Below are 19,769 nucleotides of genomic sequence, written 5' to 3' on the forward strand. Positions count from 1 at the left end.
CCCCTTCAAAAGAAAAAAAAAGGCCACTGTGGCATTGGTATCAGAGCTAGAATTCTGTGAATGCTAGTCGACAGAAAGCTCTTTTGGCATTTTATTGTTCTATTTATATTACTAATGCTACATATCATACATATGGGAGCATCTGACAAATTTGAAACAGTTGTGGGATAGACAGTAGCCATTTGAGTTAGCCTGTGACATGCCTTCTTGGGAACACATGTGATGCCACAAGAAGGTGGGTCTATCGTTTTAAGCTGGTAGTTAAGAAGACTGTAAAGCCAGCAAAATAATGCTTTAACTGCAGAGGGAGTGAAAAAAAGAAGTGATCACAGAAACTTATCTAAGAATTTTATTTATAATCTTTGTGCACACATGGCTGATGCTGATGACGCTACCAGTGACATAAATAAACTCAAGCAAAAGATGTAAGCAAGTGGATATATGTAAAGGCTTCTTTGGGCAGTGCTGCAAATTTGGACATCGACCAAGAGAATTATTTGTGTCCCTTGCAATTTCGATGAAGAGCACAAAGGGGATAATTAGACCAGGACGCTTCGCATCGCTCTTTCCATCTTGCGCACATGCATGCCCACCAAATGTGAAATGTTCGCCTTTTCCCCTCAAATGTGATGGTTGTTGAACTTATTTTTAGTGTCATTTGATAAGCCTCCCTGCTCACAGAGAGACATCCCACTGACCCAGCCACTGGTCATTGTCTATACCAGTTCACATCAAAGCAGGCGCGCTTTGTCAGGTTTCGACTCGAATATCCATTTTGCATCTGAAGTACAGTATCGAAAGTGACTGGATCATTTGAGCCTTTTTCTTCAGCTGCTGCCTCCTTCCTCCCCCACAGTGTTTCCGCTCACGCTAACATAATTTGGCATTGGCGACGTGACACGACGCTGGTTTTTCTAAAAAATTATAATACATACAGTGTCAATGTTTTGTGATGGCCAGTGCTCCTGTAAATTTAATTTGTAAATTGATGAAAGGAGGTCTTTTTCCACTGCTGAATCGTAGCCAATGCACAGTGCCCCCTCGAAAACCGAGCAATGCGCATACAGTAATAGGTCATTCAATGTCAAAAGGCATAAAAAAGATGAGCAAAATCTTCACAGGCTGCTGCTTGCTGTTGCTTTTAATTATATTAATTAAACTTTGAAATTCTCATGCAAAGAGAGTTGCTGGCTTGTGACGCTGAAGAGCCCTTGGAGATTTGTGGGGGGGGGGAACCCCTGAAATACCAGCTTTGTGGCTATTGCTTTTTTTTAAATCTAAAAAAAATATACATAAGCCTAGAACTGCTAGGTATGTTTATAGATGATGATGTTTTATGCGCTACTGAACTCTGAATGCAGGAAAGGGGAAAAAACCACCAGCCTCAGTGTCAAGGTCTTGACGCATCAGTCCCTCAAACTCTGCTCAAGATCTCTGGTTACAGGCTGTCTTCCTGTAGAATAACGCTCTATTAATTTTCTTCCTGTCCTGGGTGCATAATGAAAGAAAGGTGTCTTCAAAAACTAAAGGGCAAAGTCTTGCTTGCTACCAATACCTTGAGGCACCCTGTCTACATTTTGTCATGCGTGTGCACTTTTCAGCGCTAGAATGACAAGATTTCCAGTCAGAAGGTTCCCGTAAGGCACAATGCGATGGGGGACTCAGAAGGATTTTGTGATCTGACATAGCTGTAAGGCAATGAACTTTTGCATTTGCTTAGCCTAGTGGGAATTTTTACCCTCCGCCTATGGCTAATAGTCCCTATTTAAGTAACAATTGCTATCTTTGCATCTGAGAGACTTTGCATCTCTACTGCGTCCTGGGAATTTGCAGTCCTTTTAAAATCAAAACAAAGCAAAATGATCTTTGGTCGTTTTTTTTCCTCCCCCTGCACATGCGTACTGGATTTTCTATCAAAGTCTAAGCATGCAGGTCAATGCTTTTCTTTTTGTCACTGTTGCAAATCATGGAGTACGGTTGTAATGTAGTAGAACACAAGAGCTTGGTGCAATAACACTGGCTTGGGGAAGAGTGAAACGGAAAACTCTTCTGAGCTAAGAGGCTCAAGCTGATCGAAGAAATTCTGGAACATGCTCAGTTGTCATTGGTTGCTTAAAGAAAGGCAGTGTGGAAGTTTTTCGGCCTCGTATCCTCTTAGCCTCCTTTACTGAGTCTGAACGCGGGTAAAGTTAACACATCGGCCCTGAAGGAAAAAACAAAGAGATAATAATTTTAATTGGTGAGTGAAGTAATAAATACAAAGTAAGGATCCTTGAATACCAGTGCTAATGTGTCACATACAATTACTTAAATGCGTATGCCTTTTGGAAATAATACGCATAAACAAATATGTTAAAACTTAAGATGGAAATCATCCAGAGCACTCCATCACATTTAGTGTATAGATTTATTATATACTTTCCTTATTAAGAGCAATGAGAAGATAAGTGTCATGTTTTGGATCCTCCAGAGGTCACTGCTAAGGAAGATTTAACACATCTTCAAGTTCTGAATAATGCTAGACACAAAACTGTTATGGACAGTCCTAGTATTCTCTGAAAATGGATACAGTGTCATTAACGTCTGCTAGTTAGGCTATGCCCATATTACAGCCTATTTCGGCATAACTTATGTAGATCAGGGGGGTGAATAAACCACCCCGAGTGAGATAAGTTACACCAATGTAAGCGCTCGTGTGCACAACGCTATGTCAGCCATCAGCATAGCTTCTGCTGTTCCCGTCGGCATAGAGCGTCTTTACCAGATGTATTTCAGGGGCACAGCTGCATTGGTACAGCTGCAGTACGGTATGTGTAGACATGGCTTAAGTCACAGCATTGGTTGAATAGTTCATCTCTAGGTCCTCCACTAGTGAAAGGTTCCTCCCCACCCACCTCCAGATACTGTTGGGTATGTCTGTGTAATATAAAATCATGGTCTGGTTCCTCAATCATAGAATCATAGAAGATTATGGTTGGAAGAGACCTCAGGATGTCATCTAGTCCAACCCTCTGCTCAAAGCAGGATCAATCCCCAACTAAATCATCCCAGCCAGGGCTTTTTCAAGCCTGACCTTAAAAACCTGTAAGGAAGGAGATTCCACCACCTCCCTAGGTAACCCATTCCAGTGCTTCACCACCCTCCTAGTGAAAAAGTTTTTCCTAATATCCAACCTGCAACTTGAGACCATTACTCCCTGTTCTGTCATCTGCCACCACTGAGAACAGTCTAGATCCATCCTCTTTAGAACCCCCTTTCAGGTAGTTGAAAGCAGCTATCAAATCCCCCCTCATTCTTCTCTTCTGCAGACTAAATAATCCCAGTTCCCTCAGCCTCTCCTCATAAATCATGTGCTCCAGCCCCCTAATTTTTGTTGCCCTAATCAGAAGTCAATGCAATGTGTGGCTTTCCAGCAGGCACCAGTACTTATGCGTTTGCCATAATGCGTCTCCTTTGCCATAAAGCAGCCAGATTGGATACGCATTTTCATTTTAGAGTGCTGAGCAAACTCCCCCCACCTCTCTTACAGATTAACCACAACTTTATTTTTATAATGATCTTGTATAAAAGGATATTTGCACACTCAGAGGGAGATTTTCAAAAGTATCAAAGTAATTAGGAGCACAAGTTTCACTGAGTTTCATTAACTCGTGCTCTCAAATCCCTTAGGCCTTTCAAAAATTGTTTTAGTTAATAGATGCTTTTAAGCTTTTTGGGGGGAGAGGGGAAGAAATCAGGGACCTTGTCTTCTTAACTGTCTGTATCACTCAGCACATTTTAGAGATATCTAAATTCCTAAAATACTACTAATAAATGATGCACTTGAATTCATTTAAAGGAGACATTTAAAAGTAAATCATAGGTAAAATGAGCTAGTTTTTGAGTAAACCAGTATTTGATCCTTTTTAAAAAACGATTTGTTGGCACTATTACTGTTGCTTTCTTTTTTTCTCTCTCTTTTTTTTTTTTTTTAACAGTAGGCACTGGGTCCTCAGGAAAATCAGGCCAAAGCTCCATGTTTAATTCATTTATTTTATAACTTTTTTGATGAAAATACTTCTAACAAAAGGGTACTTGGGTACGACGTACAGTAACTTAACTGGTAGTATTATTTGGCACCATTCAAGCAAGAATAAACAGATGTCAGACTTTGAGTGGTATGTGAGGAGGCAGTGTTCTCCAGATCAACTGGAAGAATAAATATACAGTGCAGCATAAACCAAGGGAGTCTTTTTTTCATAATGCTTTTCTAATGAGTCTATGTCCTATTTTTCTTGTGATAAATATAACAAAGTGAATGCAAGGTTGGATTACCTGCTACAATGTTGATTATAAATGCAGAGAAGATGGAGAGAAGATAAAGTGTGCGAGCGTTAAAATATTCCATTGAAGGTAGAAGATAAAAGGCACCGTACATTTTCACATCTTGCGCCATAATTAAAAAAAAATTAACTAGAACAAAATGAGTGCTGTAGTATCGCATTTCTTGAGCATAAGGCTCAAAAGCTCTAGGCAAATTCCCATAACAAAGCTACCCCTAAAGAAACAATAAAAGCAAGGAAGTTCACATCAAAGTGGAATGTGGTATGTGAAAAATAGACACAATAAAACATTTGCAGAAATGAGTTCTTAGGCGAGCCCCAGTGCACCTTAGGTGAAGAGAAGCATGTTGGCATTTACCCTTCACCTCGAAATTCTTGCTTTTGATTGTTTTGTGTCATAGCCTTATAGTTCTTTAGATATATTTACTGGTGCAAGAATGTATATGAATTTTGGATAAATACTTAGATAACTTTTTCTTTAGCGTGCAGATTTGAATGTAGTCAGGGAGGGACAATTCTTGGTCAGTCTTTAAAACGCATTTTAGTGCACCAACATTTTACTTAAGGACTAAAATGACTATCAGTAAAATATGCTACTCTAGGTCTTCCTGCACAGAGTCAATGAGACCTTGCGAACACTTTGCTTAGCACTAAAAAAAAAAAAAAAAAAAAAAAAAAAAAAAAAAAAAAAGGCATTTATGAGCTTTAACACTTCTAAATACAAAACAACTCCTTAGTTATAAGGAAAGACGCACTATCTAGCCATATAAGAGACTTCAAAATGTGGACCATGTGCAACAAATCTGGTAAACTACATCCTCCTGCACCAGCCAAAATCATAACATACTATGAGGAGTAATTTTGGCAGAGGGCAACTTGTGTTTCTATCTCTGTTCTCAATGGGATCCCACCAGAAAAGTGGCTGCTGAGACTTCTGATCCCCCACCCCACCCATCCCCAGGTAAGTGGAGTTGTGGCAGCTTTGCAACCTGATCTACTGTTGGCCACCCACTGCCACTTTTTATATCATACTGGAGGTGTGCTTGGTTTCTTATTTGTTTAAAAAATACTTCCGATTATTATGAAAGCAAAACAGTGTTGAAACAGAGCTAATTTTGTAATTAAAAAACATGGAACATCTTAAATTCTGACCATGGACTAGACGGCAAGAACAAAATAATAACTGGTGTGATTTGGTGAAATAATTTTATATGGACAAATTTCTTGTAAATACATGTTTATAATCGGAATAAAGTTACAACTCCAAACACAGCAATTACAACTTTCACTAACGCAGTACAAAGGATACTGCCATAACAATGGCTATGATTAACGTTTTTCTCAAACACCACCACAAACATTTTATTTTATCATTATAATTACGGTCACGTTACTTTTAATTTGGGTTTATTTTCATGACCTTTTAAGATAAAACACTGGTTTCATACAAAGCTTTTTTAATTTTACTGAAATTAGGAAAAAAATTAAGCATTTGTTTGGTTTTTAACAACACAATTTATGCAAACTTCTTGCCAACTGCCTTTCAAAAATGGCTAAAATATTGTTTGAAAAGCCCATTTCTAAGATTTATAAAAAAAAATTATTACTTTTAAATTTACCTCATACTTCTAGGATGAGAAAACAGGGAATTTTGGATCCATATGGTTCAACCAGAACATTTCCCCCAAAGTTATTTTCAAGTATTTTTAAAGAAAATTTAACAAAGGAAATAAGATGGGCTTAAGAAACTATTTGTTTACAGTGTCACAGACTTACAGTGAAAGAATGGCTGCAGAGAGAGAAAGTGTCCTAAGAAGACAGAGTCTCATATTCTCCTCTGTGACACAGCCCAGAAGGAAGCAGTATGTAACAGAATGAGATCAGACTTCAAATCCCTGTGTGTGAGTAACAACAGCCTAACCATTTTTTCTTGCCCACAGGAACTTTGCAGACCACACAAAAGGACATGTGGTCTAGGTGCAGGAAAGGGCTTCCAAGCTCTTCGTAAGAGTACTGAGATCCCCCTTAGCTCCTCAGGCTCAAGTCTACACCTTGAATCATCTTGGAGGCTACAGAGTACTGAATGCAACTCCCTCCAGAGTCAACCAACCCAGCTACTGAGTTAGCCAAAAGTGCTCAAGTACTCCCCTTCTTATGGGGCTGAGAACTCTGGCCAATATTTTCTCACGCAGATATTGAAAGTTATGGATTTTAGTGCCTAACTTTTGAAAAGTTTGGTCTCTGCCTACACAGCCAAGCTATCCCTGGAGTTAAGGCACGAGCTGATTCTCAGTCTTCATCTATGAACCCACATCTAGTAGTAGCTTAGACTATCACCATGCCACCATGCTAGCTGGTGTATTTTATGTATTGTCAGGTACTTGCACCTGGAGTTGTAACTTCCATTATTTATTTGCCTGCATGTTTATTCTTCTTTTCTTATCGAAAAAGTGGCGGATGAGAGTTCTTAAATGGAAAAAAATATATAATAAGCAATCTTTTGTGAAGAGTCTGATACTCACACAAGACAGCTGAAATCAGGATGTTGGAAAAGACAGTGAAAGTGCTAATTACTTTGAAGGTCAGGAATGTTGTACTGCCCTTAATGTAACTGCAAGAACTCCATGCCAACATTGTACAGAACAAGTTTCATGTTTAGGTAATAGAATGTGACAAGGAGTGCATCTTTATAATGCCCACACACTAAGGGCACATTAAAAGGTACCGTATGAAGCCAATGTAAGTGGCCTGTTGTAATTAAACAGTTTAACATGCAATGTTTTACTATACATACATTATAGATTACTGCTATTTGTCGATAAAATAGGAATGTTAGTAAAGCTTTTTCTTGATCTTGTTTGCGAGTTTAACACATTTACATAATTGTTTCCACTGAATGCTGCCTTAAATATAATACAGATGAGGAGGAGAAAGAAGCAAATTCTTAAAAGTAATTGCAACATGCAGATTATCATGACTTTCCCCGCTATTTAGATATGTTAAAATTGCCACAGAAATGGCCAAAACATCAGTGGAATAGTCTTAGCTTCCAAAGATGTTTAACAAATTGATACTAATCCTGGGCTGCAATCCTGCAGTTTGCTGCACCCACACAAAGCCCTTCAGACATCAGTGGTGCTCCATGTACAGTGAATAGCAGGGACTGGGGCTATATTTTATTCCTCTCCTTTACACGTCAGCCCTCCTCATCAGACAGGGAAGACAGACAATGACATTGTCCCCTGATAAGGATGCAGAACTATCAGTTGAGGGATTAGGCCACTGAGGGTCACCTAATCGGTGTGCCTGCAATCAGGGCCACACTTGAAAGGCTAGTTTTCCGAAAACAGTTTTCCCTTCTTTCTTTTTTCCACCTGGCTAGCAAACAACTTCTCCCCCTTTATTCTGCTACCAGGATATCCAGGCCCACAGCTAGCACTTCGATATGATAAAGGGTACCACAATAATCTTCTATTACTTTTTTCCTATTTAGGCAAGTTGAAATTACTACTGAAATGTATTTTTTATTTTTACAGGAAAATAAAAGCCATTTTGACGTTATAATTTTAAGTCACAAAAGGAAAACATACAAAAAAGAGGCTCAATCATTTAGATAATTCTTATAGTTGCAATGGAAGCAAGGAATTAAAAGGAAATGACCTAAGAGTAAATAGATCACTTATATAAACACACTCAGTTAAAAGCTAGGTTTTGAATACGTGTACTACCGTGTGCATTTTTTTAAGGATGATGGAATCCTTCAAACCCATACTTAAGCAAGCACTTTAACTTGCAGGTTTGCAGTACTGGGTGTATAGTTTACAAATCCTGCCTCGCTTTCACCAGCATGGAGGTTCCCTTGGGAGTGGGACTAGTTCTGTTTCACTGTACTAGGATTGGTGGGATTTGAGGATCATGGCAAGGTGCCCAGTTCTGTAGTAGCTGAGCAATGAGCTTTGTGGTGGATGAAGGGATCTGACCTATTATTTATTATGGCCTCATATCCTTCGCTTTTAGTTGTCCTTCACCCTTCTGAGGTTCTAGGGCCAGGCAGACTGTAGTAACTTCCAGGATGTAGTAGCCAGATTTAAAAAGGGGTCTTATTAATGAGTCCGGGTAACCCATCAGCTAGAAAAATGTCATTGCTACGATATGATAGGTACATATATCATGTAATATTTAAACATTATCAGGTATCCAATCTGAAAAAAATCATAAAAAGAAACATAACTCGAAGAAACATACTCTAATTTTGACCAAAAATGGCAGAAAGCTTCTAAATACAATTGCTAATGCCACTATGTACTCAGAATAGTACTGTTTTGGGATGTTTGGGAAATATTTAGCCGCAAGTGATATATTTTATGCATTTTCCCGTACTTTTTGGCCTTCGGTTAAAGCAAACGTTCTTTAGTAACATGATTGTTTGAGTGTGTTTGTACCCTGTAATGCATCAAAATATTTGTCATTTGTAGAATGTACTGACTTGAGAAATGTTTTTCTGTCTAGTTTATATTTTATAAATATTGGCTACTGTCCAATGATCTCTGCACCGGCAACTGATGTTTAATATATTGTACACTGGGGGAAGGCAACCTATGGCACGCGTGCCGAAGGCGGCACATGAGCTGATTTTCAGTGTCACTCCCACTGCTCAGGTCCTGACCACCAGTCCGGGAGGGCTCTGCATTTTAATTTAATTTTAAATGAAGCTTCTTAAACATTTTAAAAACCTTATTTACTTTACATATAACAATAGTTTAGTTATATATTTAGACTTCTAGAAAGAGACCTTCTAAAAACGTTAAAATCTATTACTGTGAATATAGAGTGAATAAATGAAGACTTGGCACACCACTTCTGAAAGGTTGCCGACCCCTGGTGTACACCGTGATGAAATGTTTTCAGGATACATTCCACTCTCTGGGCCAATACTGGACCTATGTCGTGCATGATGAAATAATTTACTGTAAAGCCCAGTTGATTCAACACAGATTTGACAATGACCACCCTGAGATGGGAGGCATGTATTGTGTAATGAATGTCATGGATATATAGGCAGTGTGATGCAGGAAAATGGGTTTGAAGACATCCTTCTAGAAGGCAAAAATCTATGGCAATTCATTCATCAGCCATGCTCTAAAAGGGAAAGCATAAAGGCATGGCATTAGAACCCACAAGTTTAGGAATGAGGCAATGACTCACTTGAAATAAATGGCACTAGGCCATTCCATAAACAATGATGTGCTCCCAAAAGATGAGTAAAGATGCAGTTTGCAGAAAGCTTGAACATGCACTGAAGTATTTGAAGATGTGCATACAGAGAAAACAGAGTGGAAGCACAGAATGCTCGGGCAGACTTCTTGACAGCACCCAATCATTCCACCAGCCCATGGACACTTGTGTTACCTAAGAAAGGAATTGTGCAGATACATTTCTGTTCTGGGAAAACTACATAATGGATTTCTCCCACCCAACTACTGATGGATTATGTAGCAGTGAAGAGAGACAATTCCAAGTCCATGGAGCTTGAGATATTTTGCAGAGATGATTCCACTTGACTTTCAGTGTGGCCATGTGAATTATGCTAGATGGGGTTGTATAAACATAGCAAAAGATAGACTTCTAGAGGAGCAGAATCCAGATATGTATCATGCCCTCATTGATAGGGAGCAGTGTCCTGGTCTGCCAGACCTTTCCATGGTGTATGGTATGACATGACTATCAAGCAGTCTCTCAACAAGGACTATGGGAAGAGCCATCATCTTTGCATAAAAGATAAAGCTCTGACCAAGTATCTGACTGCACGTTTTAAGGCAGCTGTCACAGCTAACAAAACAAATGTGTGGAATGCAGCATTCAGCAACAGATATCCACAAAGAAGCTACCACAAAGTATATGGCAGCAGATGAAAGTGCTGTCCAAGATATTATAAAAGTTGAGATGTAAAGTATGACGAACCCTTTTATAGCACTGAACCCGGAACAAGCTCAGACAACAAACAATCACTTGTGAACCTTGAAATGTCTACTGTGGACCCACCTGAAACTGCAGGAAGTTTGTGCATTATGAGAGAGAATGGCACACAACAAGCAAAGCAGTTTCTAAGCAGTAGACTGCAAAGGAGTGAGGTAGACCCCTTTGATCCCATAAAAGGGTATAATCTCAAATCATTTGGAAATCTCAACAGAACAATCAAACAAAAGATGCACACAGCACAAGCAATAATTATTGATCATCACATATTCAGCAGACAGACAATTATTGGCTAGTCCAGAGATGCTGATATCCAGGGTCTGATGAAGTATAAATTGGCACCTGTCCCACTTCCCCACTTCGACTTGGATGGATCTCTAAGGAAGACCCAAAAGAGCAACACACTGTCTTGGCTGGAGAAAAATCTGTCAATAGTTGAGCTATCAGCATCTGAGGAGCCAACATTAGCTATTATTGACCTCATGGTGCTTCGGCAGATGGTGAGTACTAATACTGCCAAGCACAAAACTTTTGGGGACCTGCTTGATCAGATGATGAACATTTATCCTTGGACTATCTTGGACTATCCCCACAACTCAAATACTGCATGGGACTCTGGTTGCTCCATCTCAGAAAGATACATTAGAGATGGAAAAGATACAGAGACAGGTAACAAAAATGACTAGGGATATGGAACAGTTTCCATATGAGGAAAGATTAAAAAGACTGGGACTGTTCAGCTCACCAAAGAGATAATTAAGGTGGGATATGATATACACTATCTGGTTGGCCAAAGACATAAGTATAACCGTGTGTTCTTATGTAACCTCTGCCTATAACTATGAGCTGCTGAATGTCTAATGCAACACCCTTCGGTATATATATACTGCTTACAAATCTTAAAAATTTTTATATATATAAAAAAAAATGGGGGCTAAATATTTCCCAAACTTTCCAGAACAATACTATTTTGAATACACAGTTGCATTGTGGATTTAGACTGTTCTCAGTGGTACCAGATGACAGAACAAGAAGCAGTGGTCTCAAGTTGCAGTGGGGGAGGTTTAGGTTAGATATTACGAAAAACTATTTCACTAGGAGGGTGGTGAAGCACTGGAATGGGTTACCTAGGAAGGTGGTGGAATCTCCTTCCTTAGAGGTTTTTAAGGTCAGGTTTGACAAAGCCCTGGCTGGGATGATTTAGTTGGGGATTGGTCCTGCTTTGAGCAGGGGGTTGGACTAGATGATCTCCTGAGGTCCCTTCCAACCCTGATATTCTATGATTATCAATTGTATTTAGAAGTTTTCTACCAATTTTGGTCAACATTAAACTATGTTTCTATGAGTTATGGCCCTTTTTGTGATTTTAGAATTTTTTTGGATTGGGTGCCTGATAATGTTTAAACATTACACAATACAGAAAAACTATACCACTTCCAGCATCTTCATCCACCCTAGTGGTGACTACCAGATACCTGTCTAACATGTGGTAGCAATGAAATTTTTCTAGTTGATGGGTTGCCCCTCAGTGCCCAAAATGGGCCAGGGCCAGTAGATTAAAGACAAAGCTGTCTTTGGAGGAAGGTTCCTCCCATGTTCTCATGTGCAGATCTCAGCTCTCAGCTAGATATTTAGGTGGGGCACCGGAGACTAGATTGACCATTGGAACGACTCCTTTCATCAGAGGACTCAAAACACCCTATAAATATTAACTATCAAAACAGCCCTGTGCTGCCAATATTAAATATTAATAAATCATAAAAAGTACAATGTCCTATAGATGGGCAAACTGAAGCATAGAGAAGGTAAGAATCTGATTTTCAGAGATGCTGAGCTCCTGTAACTCCAAATGGAGTCAAATGGGGAGTTGCAGGTGCTCACCAGCTCTGAAAATCAGGTCTTAAATTATTTACCCAATGTCACACCGTGAGTGTGAGTTGGTTAAGTGAAAAGAACCCAGGAGTCTTGGTTGCAGCTCCCTGGCTCCTGCTCTAAATCAGCAGACATGCTCCCTTATGTAACAGGGTGGTGATATTTGTTAGATAATTAAAATAAGACATCAGAATATTAAATTATTGTTCTGACCAATTTGAACTTTGGTTAAAGTGTATCAAACGTAAGTTATTTTTGGCATCCAGTAGTAAAGCCTGCTTGCAGGACGAACCTAATAACATAGATGAATTATCATCACAGCCATGTTACTGCTGCCAGCCCATGTGGTGGCTTAATGTTTCACTCATGTCCCTGTACTCAATTAAACAATCAATACAACCAATTTGAATTCAGATGTATTATGCCTTGTAAATCATTGGGTCATAAACCTTAACAATACCAACATGTAGTCAGTATAAAACTGAACTAAATGAGTGTCTTAGGGCTACAGTAATTAAAAAGTGAGTTATGCAAGCAATCCATGATTTTCCAACAAGAGCTGGGAGTTGCTTGGATGCACTGGATTCAACATTTTAAAAAAAGAATGAGAACTGATTTGTGGATGAATTGTAATTCCTGTAGGAAGTACAGGAACAGAATATGCTGAACATTTTTTTAAAAAGGGGGTGGGGAGAGAGAGAGATCGAGATCCAGGAACAGTTTCATGCAGACAGCAGTAATGATCATTCGCCATATTTGAATATCTTAAAATAATGTTTTTTCTTAGCTGACTGGGCAATGTGGAAGTGAATGTCCTTGGCACACATTGCTTTCAAAGGGAACGGATGAATGTATCAAAGTGCAAAATAGGGCAGGGCCGCTCAGAGGATTCAGGGGACCCGGGGTCTTCCCGCTGCCGAATTGCCGCCGAAGACCTGGCACTTCGGCAGCGGGTCCTAGAGCAGAAGGACCCCTCTGCCGCCAAAGACCCAGAGCAGAAGACGCTCTGGGGGCCCGGAGCGGGGCCCAGGACAAATTGTCCCACTTGCCTTCCCCACCCCCCCGCGGCCCTGCAATAGGGCACGAGGTACCAATGCAAAAAAGGCCAAAGAATGTCTATTGTTGAAATGGCCATGTTCCTTTTCCTGTGTGACTTACTGAACAGCTGCTACACTGGAACAATGCAAGCAATATACTAGGGAGAAATGTCTTGTGGAGTGCACTGTGTTAGAAGCCTGGAACTCAACTAATCTGTTGACTCTAATGATAAAGGATAAATCGCTTTTGTGTGTGTGTGTGTGTGTGTGTGTGTGTGTGTATGTAGTGGACAAATGTTCTTTGATCCCAAAGACTCATAACAATCCTATTGAGCATTTATATAAGACTTCTTTGGCCAAATTCACAGTGGAGGAACAGGATGCAACTCCATTGCCTTCAGTTGAGTTGTGCCCACATACATCATTGGTGCATTAGGCCCTATCTTCCCAAAATGCTGTACATTAGCTCTAGGCACTCTTGATTTATGTACATATGTATCATACTAAATACACGGTGGGAGGGAGGGAAGGACACTAAGAATTTCTTGAAACAGAAAGAAATGTCTAACTTTGAGACATCTGAAAATGTTTTTGATTGGTCAAACTGAGAAGATGGTATGGTTGACAAAACACCTTGTCTGGATGTCTTTGAGAGAGACACATGGTCAGTGTCTTTGGGGGACTCTGAAATCCGCAGATTTGGGGAATCTCATAATCTCATTCAAGCGACAGTACCTTACCCTCTGGACTCTGGGGGAATCCCTTGATTTATCCAAGCCACAAATAGACCAATGTGGACGTCAGCTCATTGCCACCGGAGATGTGAGATTGAGGATTCCTGCTATATCCCCCTCCCTCGTGTGCTTTCCTTTCCCTATTTTTTCCTTCCTTTTCTTATTCTTATTTGTTAGCTTCTGTCTAATCAATTTCAAGCCTGACTATCTTTGGAAGTGAATGAACTCCGTGATTTGAGACCACTGCTATAACCAGCATGACAGCTAAGGTAGAGTACTCAGCTCTCCCCAGAGTGAAGGAGGGTTAGTGGGAATGGTCTCAGCATACCAGCCAGATGGCCTTCCAGACCAGGAAACCAGCAGGGTCCTGAGGTTAAAGCACACCTGACTGTAACCCACCGGGCGGTGCCCTGTATCTTGCCTGCTGCACACAAATCAAGCAAGCACCAACGAGACAGATGTTTCCCCTTTCCTATCTTTTCTCATTTCCCCTTGTGCTTGCCTTTGTCATATTACAATAAACCTCACAATAAAAACTAATAAGCTGAAATCTAAGAGTAGATGGACTTTTTTTCCCCTCTCCAAGAAATGCTTTTAGTACCTGCAAGAGACTTTCATTTAACATCTTCCCCTGTGAAGGACTTCACTGAATGGAAATGAAAGAAAGGAACACTATCCTGAAATCAATAATTATTTAACTTGTGAATACCAAATATCTTATGTTTTCTGTGCTGCTTTTCTTTATTGGGTGTTTTATAAATGTTTCAAAAGGTATCTACAATGTGGTTGCAACAGTAAAAACAAGCAAGAATCTCTTTATACAAAACCCTGCACCCACAGCTGGCTGTTTAATGTTATTACAAGGGTTCCAATAATTTTTTTTTGTCTGTTATCCCTTTATAACGCTACCATCCTACAAGCGCAGTTGTGCTGACAGCCCCACACTCCTTTTTAGCACTGCAGAAAGCTGAATGCAGCAATTACACTCAACTCTGAATAGGGTTTTAAATCATTCTCTTACTATTTACATAGCTGGACTCTCCTGCCTAGTCATATTGTCTTAAGAAATACTCCCTACCCACCATCTCTGAATATTTTTTCTTCTCTATGTTTCGCTTCACTTGCAATATTCTCCAGTAATTCAAAAGGAGGGGTGGGGATGTGGGCATAAATCTGGAGAATCATGGAAGCTGGAGATGGAATGGATTATGTTATCCATCCCTCTTCCAGTGCTGAACTGTATATTTTCAAGCACTCTGTCACACAACTGTACATTGTCCTTTGTGCATCTGATTTTGCTGCTTTAATACATTGAGCTACTGTCAGTCACCCTCCGAAAATGTTCCCCGTTCCATTACTGAATGGTTCAGCATGCAGTTTATATCTTATGTGAACAATTTCATTCTTCAAGCAGCTTCACTTATTGAATTCTTTGTTACTGTTGTTTTCCACAATAGATTTTTTTTTAAAAAATTATTACTATGCCATACAATATGTCAGCTGTTTTCTACCAGCCTGGCTCATTTAGGTCCTGACCCTCCTGATGTCAATGTCCAAACCCTAACTGATTTCAGTGGGAGCAAGACAGGACCCGTAAACTCCCAAGTCCAAATTCAACCTTCTTGCCCAGTTCAGTGGGAGCTGAGGATGCTGGGCATTTTGTAGGAGGTATTTGGAACCCAGGACGATCATACCTGGGGTACACTATGCTAGGATCTGTGGATTAAAGCACAGCTGCTGACACCCATTACCTGTGTGAGCTCTCCAAGCCAATTCCTCAAAGACCATCTAACCATGAGAAATGTCAGTAAAAATAAAAGAAAATATTTTGGAATATTACTCTTTTTAAATCAGCTTTTTAGATTTGTCTCTTATATAAACCCTACTCTCACACTGTTATTGTAGTTCTTCATCTACTGGTCTTTCTGTTAAGCCTGAGTTCCAAAACCTGAAAAAGCAGTCTCTCTCTATAGCTCTTCCACAGGTCCCCTGGGATCACTGGTGCAATGCTGATTTTCAGCAGCTGAGAAACTGGATCCCCTACATTTTAATTTTTTTGAACATTGTCCATATCAATCAAACAGCACTTGGCCTCAGTTTCACTTTCTGTCGGGTATCACAATTGGGAAGGTCAAATCCATGTTAGCCACTTCCAAAATCTAGCTCTTTTCAAGAGGGTCTGGGTTGTTTAGGTCTTTCCTTGCGGGAAAGACTTGGAATACAATGGCTGGGGAGCTTTTTGCCTCTGGCAGGGAGATCCACACTGGGAGTCCAGTCAGCTGCTGTGCTTTCAGTGGGGAGCAGGGAGCTGGGTCCTGGTAGGCAGCAGGGCTCCCGGAGGAGAGGGGGGCAGCCCAAACTGGGAGGCTGGTAGAGTTATTACATCGGTGTAGTAGAGCACTTACATCGGTGGGAGCAAGGCTGTTGTGTAGACACTGACACAGTTAGGTTGACATAAGCTGCCTTATATCGACCTAACTCCGTGGTGCAGATCAAGCTCCTGACTGATAACAGGACAAGAGTGAGTGCTGATGTATCTGTTTCAGGTTAAGTACCAGACCCCAAATGTGTTGCAGCATTTAGAAACTGACATCACTGATTTCCTCTCTCATTGTAGCCAACAAAAGCAACACCAGTCAGAGCCTGGTCTACGGGGCATTAACATTCTACTGGCATTAACATTCTTGTGCTCTGTGCTAGCTTCCTGCACTGGATGTATTTCACCGCTGTAACTGTTATAATATTACACTCACCTCATAAATCTCTGGTGACAAGCTGGAGCATACAACTGGAGTTCAGTTTATAGTTTTTTAAAAACACCGATAGATGATTTATATATTTACTTTGGAGAGGGGGTTACTGAACATCCATGTTCTGTATAGCTGTAAACAGTATTTAAAGTTTTAAATTGGTGTTCCTTTCTGTATCTCTCACTGTCTTATGCATTCTCTAGCTAATAGAGGTTCAAATAATCCCCACTGTCAAGGGCTGACAAAGCGGGAACATCATATAATCCTGTTTTGTAGTTTTGTTGATAAAAAACAATATACTGCACTACCAAGGTTTTAGTGTTAACATTACCACTCTTGCAGATGCATATTGCTGCAAATATCTGTTATAGCTGAAGCTCAACTGTTTAACATACATTGTAGTATTCAGTTTCCAATCTCTGTATATGTTTTATTATTACACACAAGACAATCCACCATACATTCATTCAGTTCTATACCTGCCAGCTGTTATTTCTGACTACAGATACACTCTAATTAGGCACTCATGCAACTTACAAGAAAGGAAGAAAGAAAGAACGAACTAATTTGAAGACCTGATCAGGCCCTGAATGATATTCAGAGTCCATGAACCATTATACTCTGATGGATATTTAGTACCTGGGGAACAGTGTTTTGCAGTATTCTGCAGTATTTTCAGACTAACGCAGCAATGAGTTCCCAGTATTACTGCCGCTATAGAAAGTTGGCATGAGTACTATTTTCTGAAGCTGAATATGTACTAAAGAAACTGTTGATAACGTTTCTTTTTTAACTATCCCTTTCTTTAAAAATTAATTATTGGCTGAAATGTCACCAAGCAAGATAAGATAAGATCAAAATAAGTTTAAAGGCAACTGCGGAAAAGAGGTTACTGAGGAAAACAGAAAGGAACATAAACTCTGGCAAGTATAAAAGTATAATTAGGTAGGCCAAAAAATAATTTGAAGAGCAACTAGCAGAAGACACAAAAACTAACAGAAATTATTATTTTTTTAACCTGCCAAAGCAGAAAGCCTGCCAAAAATTCAGTGGGACCACTGGACGATCAGTGCCAAAGGAGCCATGAAGGAAGACAAGGAAGTCGCGAAGAAGCTAAATGAAGTCTTTGCATTGGTATTCTCTGCTGAGGATGTGAAAAAGAGTCCCACACCTGAGCCATTCTTTTTAGGTGACAAAGCTGAGGAACTGTCCCAGATTGAGGTGTCAGTAAAGGAGGTTTTGGAACAAATTGATAAATTAAACAGTAATAAGTCACAAGGAACAGATGGTATTCACCCAAGAGTTCTGGAGCAACTCAAATATGAAATTGCAGAACTACCAACTGTGGTATGTAACCTATCGCCTAAACCAGCCTCTGTATCAGATGACTGGCGGATAGCTAATATGATGCCAAATTTTGAAGCACCTGGTACTGGCCAGTGTTGGAAGACAGGATATTGGGTGAGATGAACCATTGGTGTGACCCAGTATGGCCGTTCCTACATTATGATGTTACTTAACAGCTGTTGGGGAGAATAGGACTGTTGGACTTGAATCTCCACTGTCTTCCACCTTGTAAAGTCATTTAGGCCCTGATTCAGCAGTTCAGCACAGATCTTGAACATGTGCTTAAGTTCCACTGAATTCAGTGTGACATATAGATGTGTCTAAAATTAAGCATGTGCTTATATGCTGTACAAAGTGAGTGGGTGGGGGTAAAATCCCAGCATTCTGATCCGGTTGTATTTTATGCCCACTTTGCACAGATGTAAAGGATCAAATCTGGTGCAAGGCAGTGGGGAACACTGGTAGCTTTTGGAAAATGCTATTAACAGCATTTCCACTACATTAATAATGCATATTTTGTAACTGGACATATGGACATTTCAACACTGTTGCTGCCCTGTATAAAACCCTCATGTACACATTTGTCAGTGGTTTAACCTTGTGAACACCAGGACAGAAAAGGCTTTATAGTTTGATATACCACACAGCACCAAACTTACAGCCTTTGCCAAGATTTCTGATAATTAAGAGGCCACGATTCATGAATATATTATTTCTCCCCCACCCCACCCCAAACGTCATACACACATAGACACACACACACAGAGTGCAGAAAAATCTGCTAAACTGTTTCCAGCCTCAAATGGCATTTACAAAGTTAGTATGAGTAAGACACAAACAACCCTTTCTGAGATTGGTGAGCTCAAACAAAGTAGTGCCATCACCCATGAGTCATGACCAGTCCCATTGCAATCAGTGGGACTTCTTGTGTGTGTAAATGCTCACCAGTATGAGTAAGGGTTGCTTAATCTACTGAATGAAAGGAATGCCAGCTTGTTTACTACTATTACTATTTGTCTTTGACCTAGAAGCCAGCGTGCCACCCTGCTAGACATATGACAAAGAAAGGGTTCCTGAGGAGCTTTCAATCTAAGTATAAGAAGAGAGGCAGGCGGATATAAGGAGAGCACAAGGAAACAAGAAGATGGTATTGGTCAGCATGACAGGCGCAGCTCAGCCTGCTGTTGTTGAATTGCCTGTAAAGGATTTTGGTGATGGAGAGGGGAGGAATTTCTTATCCTCTGCCAAGTTTTCTGCAACTGCTTTATTCAGCAGTTCTCCAAATAATCTGCTGCATTAGAAGGAAATGGTTGTGACAAGCTGCTTCTCCTGTGAATCGGCCTTCCGGATCTAGAGGATGACACACCGACAAGCTGCTGAGTTGGTTGTCTGGTTCCTAGGGGAGAATCAAGCTCTATCCCATTTGTAGCATCTGCTTCAAAAGAAGGATGTGGTGAATATTTTATTCATCAGAGCTGGAGGTCTCCTATCTCTAGAGGGCAGGAGTTTGCTGATTTCCTTATACCAGGCACGTATTGCTGATGCAAAGGGGAAAGATGAGGTGGCCATGTTTCTGTCTCACCAGTTTCTCCGTTTTCCTACGCACCTGATCCTTTGGCAGAAAGGCTCCGTCACTTGGGAACATTTTTCCTCCACAAGAATGCTCAATACTCGGACACAGTTTGATCCTTCTGGAATATACAGGACTTTATCACCACTTCAAATGACTAC

At 40.2% G+C, this 19,769-nt stretch overlaps 1 protein-coding gene across 2 annotated transcripts in view; it reads right to left on the reverse strand.

Moving 5' to 3' along the window:
- Positions 1–331: 331 nt before the first annotated feature.
- ANTXR2 (ANTXR cell adhesion molecule 2) overlaps positions 332–19,769 on the reverse strand; it is a 168,541-nt gene continuing 149,103 nt past the window's right edge. For both annotated transcript variants that reach the window (XM_050945162.1, XM_050945161.1), the window contains one exon: positions 332–2,203. In XM_050945162.1, coding sequence (XP_050801119.1) covers positions 2,165–2,203 — 39 coding nt within the window. In that variant the 3' untranslated portion in view covers positions 332–2,164. The remainder of the gene's footprint in view (positions 2,204–19,769) is intronic.

Source organism: Gopherus flavomarginatus, chromosome 3 (assembly GCF_025201925.1).
Source record: "Gopherus flavomarginatus isolate rGopFla2 chromosome 3, rGopFla2.mat.asm, whole genome shotgun sequence".
NCBI classification, from domain to species: Eukaryota; Metazoa; Chordata; order Testudines; family Testudinidae; genus Gopherus; species Gopherus flavomarginatus.